General features: G+C 48.9%; 1 protein-coding gene across 1 annotated transcript in view; it reads left to right on the plus strand.

The window, feature by feature from the left end:
* The first annotated feature begins 8233 nt into the window (after positions 1-8233).
* The window catches only part of LOC104128829 (unconventional myosin-X-like), an 82770-nt gene continuing 76030 nt past the window's right edge, over positions 8234-14973 (plus strand). The window contains exons 1-2 of the mRNA XM_035897095.1: positions 8234-8338; positions 13101-13199. Of these exons, the coding sequence (XP_035752988.1) occupies positions 8234-8338; positions 13101-13199 (204 nt within the window). The remainder of the gene's footprint in view (positions 8339-13100; positions 13200-14973) is intronic.

Raw genomic sequence — 14973 nt, forward strand, 5'->3', positions numbered from 1 at the left:
GCGGCCCCGCGGCGTGCACAGCACATCGCCCAGGATCCTTTCAGCCATTAACTGATTAACCTGCTGCTCCTGGAAGCCTGGGCCGCCTGTATCTAATCAGATGGAGGCCAGGGATTCCCAAAGGGCCGTTTCACCAGAGCTTTTATGCCCACCCCTCTGTCATGAGGAACCTTCTGGCCTCTTGCAACAGGAGTAGCCACCAAGGAGCCTGAAGCGCCTGATGGGAATGGGAGGCTGGAGAGGGGATGCCCAGAGGTGTGTGTCTTGGCAAGTAGCACCCAGAAGAGAGCTGCCCGCTTTCTTCGGCTCCGCTTGCCTGTGTGTGATTCTGCTGTCATCTGGAGAAACAAGGATTTCCAGGGAAGCAGCCCTGAAGCCAAGGACTCTCGAGGAGTCTCACACCTCTTGTAAATCACAGGCTTAAACCCTTGTTGAAGCAAGGTGGCCAAGGCTGGGGAGCCAGGGTGAGCGTGTGTGGGAAAGCATCAAGCTTTGCTTTGCAGGAAAGGCAGTGGGGGTGGGAGGGGGGGACGTGGCTTCCCTGGAGCGGGAATGTTTGGTATTTGCTGCACCCCAGCCACTCTTCCTTCTTCTCCATGGGGGGTTCTTGGTGGGAGGGCAATGCCTGAGCAGAAGGGAGTTGCTCCACCTCTTTCTGCTGCAGCAGAAGCCAAGCTTGTCCCAGGGGATGCGTGTCATCCCTTACAGTGAATAGCTTAAACCCCAGCGTGTTGTTGGTCTTGCTCCCTTGCTGTGCTTGCAGCATTTAGATACCACACTCAGCCATGTGGTCAGTGTCTGGGGTTAGATGGGGATGCAGTGGGTCTTCCCAGTTTCCCTGGTTCCTTCCTCGGTGTGCTGGAGACCAAAGGAGTTCTGATTCTTTGAAGTTTATCTGTGGTAAGTGGCTTAGTGATCCGTTCAACCTACTTATCACCCTGGCTCTGCCAAGGGGGAACAGCTTTGGTTCGTTGTGTCTGCTTGACACTGCCAAAGGGGTTCCCATGTGCTGTGCCCTCTTCTGACTGCTGACCCCAGGGACGGTGTGCGGTGGCGGGTTGCGTGCTGCTGCTGCTCTTCCCCGAGGCATCCCAAATGGCCCAGATCAGAAAGCCTTCATCCTGAGCAAGCCATATAGCACAAAGATGTGTTCCTCTGCCATCTGCGGTCTGGTGTGCAGCATGGCTCAGGGCTGTGACGGGTGACGCTTTTGCTCCAGCTGGGCATGAGCGGAGGAGCCGTGATGGTGTGTGTGCTCCGCCGTCTCCTTCCTTGGCCGCTGCAGCGAGTCCTGTGCCCAGACAGGGAGGAGGGGCGCTGGAGGCCAGGGCTCTGGCACGGTGACGGATGATAGTTTCCCTGCGTGTCTGGCGTGTGGGCAGGATGTGGGGTGACACAGAGGATGTGACTCGCTCTCCAATTCCCCCCGAAGAGCAGGAATTTGGAGTGAGCAGCCGGCACGGCCCCACGGTCAGCCTGCACTGAGCAGCAGCATCCAGTGGAGCCACAGATGCCATTCTCCTGCTCGTGTGCCACTGGCCTAGAAATTTTCAGCATTAAACAGTTTTTCTCGCTGCTCTTCTGGTGAAATGCAATGCTTTTCATCTGTGCTGTAAAATAAATCCCCCAAAGTCCTTAAGCTTTCTGACGTAGGAAGAGAAAGGCAGGGGGGATCCTGTGCTCGTGTCCTGCACGGCTGTGGTGCCCTGAGCTGTCCTCCCTACAGCTTGGCCTAGTCTTCGTTTACTGTCCCCCATCCTCCTCTGGCTACAGCCCGTCTCTTTTTGTGGCCTGGGACATCTGCCATGGAGGTGGAAGAGAGGAGCTGCTTCCCCCAGGGACAGACCAGCAGGGAGTCTCAGGGTCAAGTCCATGGAGGAGTACAAGGGCTACCTGAGTTGCCACCATGCAGCATCTGAGCTGCTTTCTTGTCCCCAAACTGAGGCGGGGAGCAAGCATCTCTGCCAGGTCCCTTTTGCCCTGGCAGCTTTGCCCGGGCTGCTGCATGGGTGCGCTGACTGCTTGGTGCAACTGGGAAGCATCTGACTACTCCACAAAGCCATCAGCGAGTTTGCAGAGTGTGGCCCTTTGCCAGCCACGTGATACTCAGCTGTATGTGCCGTCCTCCAGGTGCCTGACAGCCCCATAGTCCCAGTGTAAACTCATGTGTGTAAGCATTCGCAGACTGAGTACATGGGTAAGGAGATGAGCTGAAGGGACTTGTCTGCAAATGCACCTTTGCAGTGTGGAGCCTGGTCTGAGTTTTGATTGCACACGCGATGCTCACCAGCTTTGAGCTCTCGGTTGAAGCTGCCTGGCTGCATCATTCAGAGATCAGGGTCCCCAGGGAGCCCAGCTTGTGCTGGGTGGGGAGGGGTTGTACACGGCATCCTCGGTTGGATTTCTCAACAGCTTAGTTTGACCTCCCCACGCTCCCTGCAGTTTGGAGAAGGTGGAGTTTCTGTGACAGGGGAGCGTGGCTGGATGATTCCTGGAGAATCCTTCCAGAGACTCCTGTCTGGGATGAGGGAAATAGTTCAGCTCACTTGGATGACGCTGACCATGAGTGATGCGCTGTCTTTCCAGATAACAGTGGGCTGAGTGCCTGTCTGTTAACAACCCTTTGCTTAGGAAAATGCCATCTTGGAAAGAAACAGTAGATTGAGTGTGGTTATCTTCAGCAGTGGGGCTGCTCCCTGAAGGAGTATTCCCACCAAGCCTCTCTCCTCCCCTGAGGACCATGTGCTTTGCTGACTTTCCCTGATGACCTCCTCTTAGTTTACCAAGAATATTGTGACCTCCTAAAAAAGAGGATCTAGAGAGCCTGGGGAGAGGCAGAGAAATGCTGACTGTTACATCCATACCGTGTATCTAATGCTCTCTGTGTCAATACCAACCAGAGCAACCCCCCCTCTGTTTGAGTAGCCTGTGTAGTTCAGCTAAAGAGAAGTACCACCATCCTTGAAGGTGTCCATGGGGCTGGCATAGCATGGATGTTCCTACGTGCAGAATCCTCCATCCTGTCTGCATCTCCCCCAAAAGCGTTCAGAGCGGTAAGGGCTACAAAGATGATGAGGGGACTGGAGGAGAGGCTGAGGGAGCTGGGTTTGTTTAGCCTGGAGAAGACTGTGAGGGGATCTCATCAACATGTACAAGTATCTTAAGGGTGGATGTCATGAGGACGGAGCCAGACTCTTCTCAGTGGTGCCCAGCGACAGGACAAGGGGCAATGGGCACAAAGTTAAACATAAGAGTTTTCAGCTGAATATGAGGAAGAACTTCTTTACTTTGAGGGTGACGGAGCACTGGAACAGGCTGCCCAGGGGGGTTGTGAAGTATCCTTCTTTGGAGGTACTCAAAACCCACGTGGATGATGTGCTGTGCAACCTGCTCCAGGTGACCCTGCTTTAGCAGAGGGGGTAGACTAGAGGATCTCCAGAGGTCCCTTCCAACCCCTGCCATTCTGTGATTCTGTGATAAAGGGGCAGATGTAGGGCGAAAGAGCCCGGCTGCCCTGTTCTGGAGCTGCAGTTGCGGGAAAGAAAGCTCTTGTGCCGAAGGTGACATGAAGAAGCGTGTGGCGGAAGAGAGGGAGTCCTGCTTGCTCCCCCCGTAGGGCATTTGTCGGGAGCCAGGCTGCGTGAGCTGCAGCCTTGTCAGATCCTATCAGCGGGGCGAGGGTGGGCTGGGGCAGGCGTGCCTGCGGTTGCCCCATCGCTGCCTCCAAAATCACCTCGTACTGCTCCGGCTTCACTTCTTGCCTCATTTTTTTTTTTTTTAACATAATAATCACAAACGTTTCACAATTTCTTATTTCCCGTTTTGCTTTAAGGAGAATGTGCGAGCTATTTAAATGTGATCATTAAGACTGAAACTTCTGTGAGTCTGGGTTTCCTGGTTATCCTCCAGTTGCTCTGAGCTCTGCAGTTCTGTCTCCTCATTTCCATCTGAGATCTCACGCAGTTCAGCAGTGTTGGAGAGCCAGTCCCAGGAAAAACACCTACGGAGGGCCTGACTGCAATGCGCCGGTTGGCACAGCTTCTGTGGTGTCATGGGTCCTGTCATTATAAATGCAATAATTACCCTAATGACTGAACCGGTGCTGGGGCCTCTCATAGGTACGGTGATCAGTGTATTTGATGAGAAGGTGGAAATTCGGGTTAGGACCAGGGCTGTGTATTAGTCCTGTTTCTTCCTGCTACCTGCGTCTTCAGCCAATGATGAAGATTTGGCTGAATCACACTTTCTGGAAAGGCTTCTTATTTCTGGAGGATCCCCTGCTTTTTGCAGTTTCTTCAAGTGGTTACACAACCTTGCTTTAAAATAAACCCTGCTTCATTTCTGAAGTGTCTGGCAGCTCCATCCATTTTTGGGTCCTACTTTTCTTCTGCTTCATCAGAGTTGTTTCGTCCCAAATAACTTCTCTGTCTGCAAGAAATTGTTCTCCAGCACTGGCTTGCCAACAAAGGTGGGGCAGCAGGTAGCAGAGCAGTGGTCTCTGTGCTGCTGGCAGCAGTGTCCTCTCAGCAGGGTTTGGTTAGATGAGCATGCAGGGACCGAGGTGGGGTTTGCAGCCCATGCTGGGCGGTGTGCTGCTGTGATCCCCCTGCTCTCAAGCGTCTGGGCTAGATAGGGCAGCCCTAGCTCTGGCAAATCTACATAATGACATTAACCTCTTCACAAGTACATTTGCATTACAAGGGAGCTTTGTGAATAACAAAAATGATGGAGTTTTTTTAGATTTTCTCTGGAGGGCTTCTTTCTCACACCTCAAAGCATAAGTGAGCAGTAAATGTCCTTGCTCCTGTTTATACATCCCGGACATGCATCAGCTCTCATTGCAGCCAAATGCTCTGGGAGTTTCTGTTTGGCAATTTGCAGCCCTCTTTGGATCTCTGACTTTCCAGAAGACATTCCTCCGTTTGAAGTGCTCCTTGCGTTCCTCCTCCCCTGAAGCTGACCTTTTGGTTTGGCTGTATTTTAATCCCATTTTGTTCAAACAAGCGGACTGTGGAATCCACACTGCTCTGATGGTCTCGTCCTTGTGGCTACTTACTGATCTACCAGATGTTGGCATCTGCAAGTACTGTCAGCACTGCTTTTGATTTTAGGTCCTCGATGAGAATACAAAATAGTACTCACCCTGTCTCTGCGGAGGTTTGTTAGGAACTCCCTCAATTAGTCATGATTTTCCCCATTCATAATAACTGTTTTGAGATCCCTTTGCTGCTGTTTGCTCCTCAAGGGCTGACCTTTATCAGAATACTGCATTCTACGTGAGCAATGCCATGAGAGTCTATTACTGTCCTGTTAATCTCCTATACTTGGTTGCTAATCAAAGAACAGAGAGCTCTGTTTGACTAGACTTCTTTCCACATGTTGGCTAGCACTGGACAGTAATTAAAGCTACAATACCTTTAAGTTAGAAAACCTGAGGGCAAAACCTCTGTATTTTCCTTGGGGTTGTCAGACTAGGCAACCTATGGGTACTTGGGCTAATTCTGCTATCACCCTCGTTTAGGCTCTGACCCTTCCAGCCTCTTGGAATTCCCTCAGCCTTACCAGGCTTATCAAAAATGAGTATCAGCTGGAGAGAAACTTTATTGGACGTATCTCTGGGAACTCTTGGACTTGATTTTTAAAAGGTTTTAGGTCCTTTCCATTTACTAATGTATGGGAACGCACTTCAGCATCTCAGTGTGGTGCCAGAAGGGGACTTTCCAGGGATGTTTATTAAAAACTTATGCACGTCTCCATCGTTATTCACAATGCTATCATCCCCATCTAGTAGTTGGATGCTGCTACTAGCACGTGACTTTGTCCCCAGTGATTTGAGAAGAAAAAATAGTGAAACATGGACTCTACTGTCTTTACTGTCTCCCACTGTTTTACTTACGCGGGCTGTTTCCCCCATTTTTCCCTGCTTTCACTCTTACTTCAGGCTGGCTGACAGCACATCCCAGCTCAGAGGCATTCCACTTGCTATGGAATGTTTGAGGGAAAGACACTGAGGGCGATCAAACACTAGGAAAATGTCTCACGTAACAAGTTTGAAAAATATGAGAATACTTTATTAGTAAAATGACAAATAGGGGGAGACATGGCAAAAGAGCAGAAAATAATGGATGAGACAGAGAAGGTGGATTGGATGCCGTTGTTCCTCCACCTCTGACTGCAAGAAAAAGGGATTTTCTGCTTCATAGGGATGAGACTGATCGATTTTAAGGCGTACTTGTCCATATAATGTGTGAGTAGATGGTAGAACTCCACATGGCAGGGAATGTCAAGGATGTGGCAAAATGCAAAAAGGTACTGTAAATACTCCCAAATTATGCATAATAAACATTGAAGAAGAAATACTGTTTAAAGGGCTCTCATCTGAGGTTTTTACAAAATGCATTGCATAGTGGCTGCTCGGAGGCAGGATGCTGGAGCTGGCTTCTCTGTGATAGACTGGAGTATCCTCATGGCTTCCTGAGGCCCTGAACTCTCCTCTGCGGACCTTGAATGCCACTCAGCTGTCCATCAGCCCGGCTTTGGCCTTGAAGCTGTTGGCCAAATTTGAGAGAGGGAGGGAGCTGCAAGGAAGCTGCCTCGCTATGTATTTGGTGGCAAGAGGGAGAGGAGACCCAAAGCAATGCCCGTGTTGAGGGAAGGGCAAGGACAACTCTTCACTTCTCAATTTGCAGCAGCTAGCTGATCAGCAAAAGCTTTGTTGGGGCTGGGCCAGGCTGGGCTTTTGCGTGTGCAATGGTGTCTCCTTCTCCTCAGGGCTTCTACGGAGAAGATGCGGGAAAGTTAACATTGCTGAGATGTGTCGGGGATGTTCAGAGGCAGGGAATACGCATCTGTAGGTATCCAGGCTCTGCGAGTAATGTATCCTATGGAATGACTTGTTTTAACTGAAGTTTTAGGTGGGGAAGAGCTCGTAGAGAAGGCATGGAAGTGGTGCTGGGCACTGACTTTTGCGGACTGAACTTCAGTATGTTTTTTTGGGGCTGGTGAGAAATTCCCTAGTGGTTGCAGACTCCGTGGGACTATTGCTTCACCTGAGGAGGGCAGTGACTCTGTTGGCCATGGTGGAATTGCAGGGGGCAGCTCATCTCAAACTGAGCCTGGACAGAACTTGCAGGGAAGCCTGGAAGGACGCACACCTTCCGCCTCCTCCTCCTCTTCCTCCCTGTACACCCTGTGCTCATGGCTGAAGCATGGGCGAACAGCTGGGGGTTCACTCCCTCCAGGCTGATGGTGAGGAGCTGGTGTGGTTGCTGTGGTGGGTGGTTGCTCCCTTGAGAGGAGCAAGAATTACCTTCAAGGACCAGGCATTTCCTGGGGGATATCTGAAGTTGGGAAATGTGCAGGGAGTGGGGAGAAGAGAAGCTGTGCAGCAGCCAAACTGGGGGAGGAGAGAGGAACAGAACAGATGGGAGGGGGAGGCAAAAGAGGGGTGGAAAGCAGTGCACATACATCAGTGACCAGAAGTGACAAACTACTCTTAGATTAGATGATTTAAAATGCACAGACCTTTTCCTGATACTGCTATTCTGCAGAGCTGCTGGCAGACTGAGGGCTTTGCTCTTTAATTAGTGAGGAATGGGGCTGCTAATTGGCAGAATTAGTCTGAGTCATGGGCTCAGCCTGGGCTGCAGCTCGGGAGCAGCAGGACCCACGGCTGCAGCTCTGTGCTCCGGTGAAATCCAGGCCCTTTTTGCTCTGCAGCATGTCATCCTTCTGCTGTACAAGGAGTCGATGTTTGTTTCTGTTATCCCTGCTGCTGTTGCAGGTATTGTCCCTCTTCCCAGCTGCTCTGTGCTGGCTGCTGCCAGCTCAGCTGTTCTTGCTTCTGGCTCTCTCCTACCTGTGGTCTCCTGGGTTGCCCCCTCCCTCCCAGCAGCTGGTCCAGGTTTTGCTGATCAGGTATAGCCCAGGGACTGGCTGTATGATTTCATTTCAGCCTGACATCAGAAAAACAGCAAGGTTGCATTCCTTCCCATATGGGTCTAGGGTGTCAGGGACTCCCCCTCCCCACCAATCTTATATCCATTAGCTAAGTCTCTTTGTATCTGTCCTATCACTTATTCATGATCATCTAGATCAATCTGTTGAAAAGTGCATTTATTGAAACCTGATCCTGGCTTTGTCTGGTTTGCAAGGGCCTTTCTAGCCCAATCTCTGCTGTGTGGTTTACAACCACAAAGCCCACTGAGGCTGGGAAGAGAGCTGGCTTAGCACAATGCTGCTTCCAAGCCTAGGAGCATATGGCTCCATCGCCAGGAAAAACACAAGGCTTGGATGCCCGATACCCGTTGAACAGCCTCAGTGTGCCAGGAGGACAAAGGTATGTATGTAAGCAGTACTTATAGCTGAAAAACTTATAACACCCGTGGAGATTTTTGACCTGGACTTACACAGTGCAGAGGGGTCTGTTTTTGAGACATCCCTGCCCCTTGCAGAATGGCTGCAGCAGTGATCAACGACAGTTACCTGAACTAAGGCACTGTGAGAGCCTCCTGTAGTGTTGTGTTTGCAGGCTGATCTGGAGGCTGAGAATTATGTTTGCTCACAAAGAAAACACCACAAAAACCTCCCATAATGGGAACAGAGTGGACAATTGTGCATGCATTTCATATGCTGGAAGGTGTCTTCCAACCAAAGACATTCTTGCTCTCTGAATAACTCCTGGAAAATTGAATCGTCCATCATGGTTGTAGCCCCTGCTTAGCATGTTACTCTTGGGAGTTGCGCAGGTTTGTGCACAAGGAGGAACGGGGCGTTGATTGCTGTCAGAGAGAGGCAGTGCTGCTGTCTACTCAAATCCTGTACAGCTGGAGCAGTTCATCCTCGCTCCCACCTGGGGAGAAGCCATTTCCAGGAAAGAGGAGGTCCTGGAGAAATGTGAAGATTCCAGGGTAGTCCAGACTACGCAAATGAGAGGAGAGCAGGATACAATGACTTGTTTCTGAAGTGTGGTAGTTGCAGAGCAGTGGCTTGCTCACGACAATCCCTGAATGCTGGGCTGGGAGGCTGTGGAGAGGCACCTGAAGGCAGAGTGTTGTGTGTCTTGTCCTCTGGAGCTTGCTTTGCCTTCAGTAGCTTGATTGCTTATGAGAATGGTGCACCCACTGATGGCTACGCACCCTGCCTTAATGCATGGGTGCTTTCCTTCTGCAGTCAGTTTTCTGCTGCATCGGCCAAGGTGCAGATACATGCGTGTGAATGCAAGAGGGAACTCCTGGTATAACTCACTCTAAAAAAGGCACAGAAGGCCAAAGAAACCTTTGGCTTCAATTGATTTCCTGATATCGTGGATACCAGGAAATGTTACTGATCTCCAAGCCTAGGACCCCAAAGTGCCAGGTGTTACGTGAACGGAGAAAAATTACATCTTAGGGTTTGCTGTCCACAGTGGAAGGTAGCATGGCGCGAGAGCGAGGCGGTGCTGGTGAAACAGTACTCTCGGTATGCAAGCAACTTCATTTTCTAAATCATAACCCCATGTTACGGGATCAGTTTTCAGGATTGTGCTTTGCTATGCGCTTTGCGGCCAGGCCACTTCATGGACAGATCATCACTGAGGCCATAGGAATGAGGATGCTGGTCTCTAAGAGTTTGTTTAACATCTGAGGGACCTACCCTTGATGCAGGAACTCCGGTACATTACTGCTTTATTCTTTCTTGCAGTACCTGCTCTTGTTGCTGCACTTAAAACCAAAACAACCCCCCTAACAAACTCCTAGTTAAAAGAAGAATTGGGGGGGGCAGGGGGAGGGGATGAGCTAGTCTCATAAGGGGCTCAGGTTAATTGTATTATCAGCGTTCAGCCGGCTTTATTTGATGGAAAGTGGTTACACAAAATCAACACTCTGCTGTTCCTTATCTGTCTTTTAAGGTGTTATCTTCAGCTTCATTTTGTGAAACTGCTTTGTTTCTGGGTGTGAGTGAGACCTTCGGTATCCCAGTTTGAAAATTGAAGGGTTTTTACTCTTGTGCTTGGAGAGCAGGGGTTTTCCCATTGTTATTCCCATCGCCTGTGGTGCCTGCAGGAGCTGGGACCCACCAAGGCTGGCAGGTCACTGCTCTGCTTTGCTGCCCTTGCTTCTCCCATGGAAGTTCAGCCTTGCTGCCTGTCAGTTCTTGGAAGTTTTCTGCTCAATTTAATCCTTTCAACTCATCAATGAAATGTGTGGTATTGGGGGAGAGGGGAGTGATGTGAGGGCAGTCTCTTTGGTGTCGCCATCTGTTTCTGTATTTAGTCAAGTCTCCTTGGGGAATTTCATGTTTAGAAAAAAAGGGCTGATGGAAGGAGATGCACTAAAACAAACTCAGCCTTTCAGGAAACGGGGGCTATGCTGAGCAGAAGTTACAATAATTATTTGCTCTGTGGTTCCCATTCTGGCTGTCTTAGCACGACGTTCCTTTTGGAAACAACATAAATGGGTACAGTTATTCTACGGGGCAGAGGCAATTACTGTTGTACAAACAGCAACAACGTCAAAGTAAACTGAAGTAAGTAGTTCTGGGCAGCTGAGATGCCACAGGGCCTGTGAGTTTTGTCATGCTATATTCTACTTCTTGGGAGCACATGGAAGGATCTGCCGTAAGTCTGTAGGAAATGGTGCAATACTGTACAAAAGAACTAGGTCTCCTTTTGGGAGTATTTGTTAATACTTTTGCACACGGAATTCTGCTGGGAAAGGGGTCTGGGTCAGTCTGGACTTCCTGATAATGCTAGGTGGGTGTTGAAGATACCAGAGGGATCTCATTGTCCATCTCCCCTCTTTTTCTCTCTGAACGGTACCTAATAAATAACAGCAATCATGCCCGTGGAGTGTCTCTTGCGTCAGGTTATCAACTGCCTCTATCTCCAACCTAATTTCTGAGCTCAGGGAGTGGAAGGCATGTGTAACCTGGACCTCCTGGTCTGCAGGGACCCACGTAGGGTTCTGTGAGCATGGCACGCTCCTAATGCTGGGGTGTGTGTGTGTGCATGCGTGCATGCTGTGGCATCGGGGTGCAGTCTGTGTGGGAGGGTGCAGGCCTGGCTCCTGGTTAAACTGAGCTTGCCAGCAGGCTCTTATCTGTGTGCTCTTGGTTCACCGGTGTCTGAAGGCATTGAAATGCACGGTTGGGAATGAGTGTTAACAGTAAGTGTATTAGAAATGGTTTTCTTTCATCCCACTGTTGGGAACTCCAGACACAACTTTGCTGGTTTGTGACTCTTTGCTCTTGATACCATGAGGGTAGTAGGAGCCTTTGGTGAAAAAAGCATGAAGATCTTTTGCTAGCACATGTTGCTGTTCCTATGTGTGTGCGGAATTGTCAAAACGTGATTTGGGAAATGGATGATTTCTCAACAGCAATGTCTTGCCTAAATGCCTCAGGACACTTTGTCCCAAGCATCAAGAATCACAGAATGGCGGGGGTTGGAAGGGACCTCTGGAGATCATCTAGTTCAAGAGTTTAAGAAAACGTTAAGAGGATGTCATGAAGTGCTCCAGTATAGTTCCTTAAAATCTGTATTCAGTGCATTGCTTTCCAGCTCTCTGGGATCTTGAAACTTGAATCTGCAACATAAGAAAACATTTCTTTCTATTGCCATTGCTCACTGGCCACGAGGGTGATCTTTGCGCATCATCCTTGGGTTTAGGAACTGACCAGATGCACCGGTGCTTTTCATTCATGTGGTAAGAGGAAATTCATCTGCCTGCTGTGGAAACTCTAGAGCAGAATACAGCAGCAAAAGTAGCGTTATGTAAGCTTTTAAAAATTTCATTAAACCCAGTTCCTTTATCGGGAGGACTGGAGGTTGGCCAATAGACATACCTTCTACAGTCAGGAAAATCCAGGGTACTAAAGTGTTTAAAGGGACTAAAGGAGTTTTAAAAAAACCCCACCTAAACTAAAATAAATCATTAAAAATAGAATTAGCATTCCACATTTTGGCTAATGTAATATAGAAATACTATTGCATCTCTTCAAACATCATAAGCCTATAAGCAAAGAGCTAATGGTGCTGACGGGTTTAAGAGGATAGGAAGGGCTTTTATAATCAATAACTTAGGGGCAGAAAACAAATTAGGAAGAAAGTAGGTCTGTGAATCGATGAAAAGCAGGATGGCCTTAATGTTACTCAACAGCTCAGCACTTCGGCTTTTTCTCAATACTTGTCTAAGCAGAGTTTATGTGATTTCTATGGAAAGTCATGGAACAGATTGGTTTGCTGTAACTGAAACGCAGTGTGTCGTTATCCTAATTCTGCGTAATTGCAGGCTGTGCTCCCTCTCATTTGCCTTCATGCTCCTGCTCTTTCCCGTGTACCAGGTCCCACAGCCGGGCAGGGCAGAAGAGGCCAGTCCAGCAAACTGATTCCCCTGCACTTTTTTGGTAGGCGAGCTATGAGATCTGTTCGCCCTGCAGATCCCTGCATATGTGTTACCACAAGGCTGCCTTTGTGCTCAGGGTTGTCTTGAGAGACAGTGAGCAACTAAGATCTCTTCATATGTGTGAAACTGGGTATACATCAGGGCCATCATATATACATCAGCTTATATATACATCAGAGAAACACCCAAGTCATGTCATTTACCCGAGGAGACTCTTGCAAGAGAGGCAAACAAAGCTCTGTGAAGTCTCCTTAGCTGTTGCTGATGATTTCTGGAAGCATTTTGACTTACAATGATGTGTGGGTGTATGAAATTGTAAACATGCTTTATTTACATTCTCTATTATTATTATAGCATGACTTTTAATGACCAGCTATTCTAAGTTTGAAAATATTTAGACAGTCGAACCCACTGTTCTGTGTGTTTGTATCTTTCCATGACTCTTTCTGTAAAAATTGATGTTTCCTTATGTTGGTTTCCGCTTGAAGCTGATTAAAACTGCTTTTTCTTCCTCTCATGTTACGTGGAAAAAAAAAAATCAAAACCATTTTCTCTGAAAATGTAAATAGGACTTGCTTATAAAATTTAAGCAGCCATACCTTGGAAGTAGCCTCTGAATACCACAGCTTCCCCCAGCTTTACTTGGGTGTTTGCACCCTGTGTGCAGATCTCGCAAGCTCCAGTTCTTTCTAATGGGGGGTCTTCTGGTTTTTGCAGGGTGCCAGGGTGTGGCTGCGGGAGCAGGACCAGCTGCAGCCATGCACTGTTGGCTCATGTGCCGATGGAAATGTGCTCTTCACCTCGGATTATGGCACGGTAAGTGATGTTTGCATGAGGCCGTAGACTACGCCAAGCTGCAAGATGGACTTCTTGGTCTTGCATGACTTTCATGCAAAAAGGAGATGTATCAACTGAAATGCTGCAGTTCTGTCTGAAAATTGGCCCCCCTCTGTTACAAACCATGCCAAAGGTCTAGCAAAGGTTAAAAAGAGGCAATTGTTCCCTTTCTTCTGTTCATTTGTCTGCCCACCTCACTTTGTTTTTTCTTGTGCCATCTTTGAAGGAGTTGCATTAACGGGCTAGCAAAACCATTATATTGGCAAAATGCTCCTAGGAAGGAGGCAGCTCCACCAGCTAAGCAGCCCTTTCTGCCAGGATGTGCTTCTTGCAATCCATGCCACTGCAAGGGCCATTGTACTCACCACCGTCTGCTTCCGCAGCTTTTGCCATCGGTCCCTTTTGGGTCAGGGGCACATGGAAGTCATCCCCCCGTGTCAGTCAGCACTGTAAGAGCAGGAGCTATGGGCAGGGCAGTTCAACGAGGCAGCTGAGCTCCTCGGAGAGCACAGCTTTCTGCCAGCAATAGGGAACAAGCCTCTTTCCTGCCCTGTTTCCAGCCCTGTGCTCCTTGTGGTTCCCTGGCGTGCCTGCTGCAGTGCTCGTGGTGTAATATTGGTGGGAAGGGACCTCTGGGGATCATCCAAGTCCTCAATGAGTCAGCTCATAACCCTGGGAAAACTATTCGCTGCCTTCGCTGAGGTTCCTAGTGAGTCAAACTGGTGCCTGGGCTGGGAGGAGGATGGGGAAATGGGCAGGACTCTGCCCTCCAGCAGTGAGCAATTAGATCTGCTCAGCTGTTTCCGTGAACCATGCTCTGCAGGCAGCTTCTTTGTTACAGAAAATTGGACAGGGTTTTTTTTTTTTTTTTCAGCCTCTTACCTGGCAACCAAAGGAGGGCACAGGGGGAAAGGGGATTTAGGACTTCAGCTTGTGGAGAGTCAGTGGTAGGACTGTCATATTTTTCAGTCTTGCTTTGACAAGATTTGGCTAGATTTCAAATCATCATTCCTTTATAAAGAGCCTGATTTGTTTCTCAGAGACACAAACTCACCTAGTAGACACATAGGTTTTTCATCTGATTAGTCTCTTAAATCCTTTCTTGAGGAGTTGCCTTGTTTTGGGAATGCTGAATAGTCACTAACTCGTTTTAAGAGATCACAGAGGCATTTGTCACGGGTAATGCAGCAGCCTCGGAGAGTGAACAAATGGCGAGTACTTCTGTGACTCTCCCAGACTTGCTCCTGTCTCTTCTGATATGCTGCCGTGGCCTTGGAAAATCCTCCAAACCCACCTGGCACCTCTGAAACGACACCAGAAATCCCACCACAGAGCCAGTTGAGTGGGTGCACCCACGGCCAGCTTGTGTCCGTGCTAGAAAACGTGCACAAGGTAATGCTGGGTGGAGTCAGAGGTCTAAAAGGGCTGGATTTGGGTTTTTTCCTCCATGAAAGAAGAAACCACTAGGCTGAAGGAGTATGTGCTTTATGGCTTATGCAGAAAAAGCGCATGGTGATCATTCAAGGGCTCTCTGTATCCAGTGCCATCCACAATACTATGTGCTTCCCTCGCCTGCCACCTTCATTGCTTGATAACTGCAGGAGGGACTGGCTGTCTTATGCTGGGTGAAAAATCAGGTGAAAACATCTTCATTTTACTTTGGGCTGGATGGTTCAGTTGATTCTTCTGATACAAGGATCCCTAAATCTAGTATCCTCATGTTTTCTGTGGCCCAGCATCCCTGCCGCTCTTG

Source organism: Egretta garzetta, unplaced genomic scaffold (genome assembly GCF_000687185.1).
Source record: "Egretta garzetta isolate BGI_Z169 unplaced genomic scaffold, ASM68718v1 scaffold577, whole genome shotgun sequence".
Taxonomy (NCBI): domain Eukaryota; kingdom Metazoa; phylum Chordata; class Aves; order Pelecaniformes; family Ardeidae; genus Egretta; species Egretta garzetta.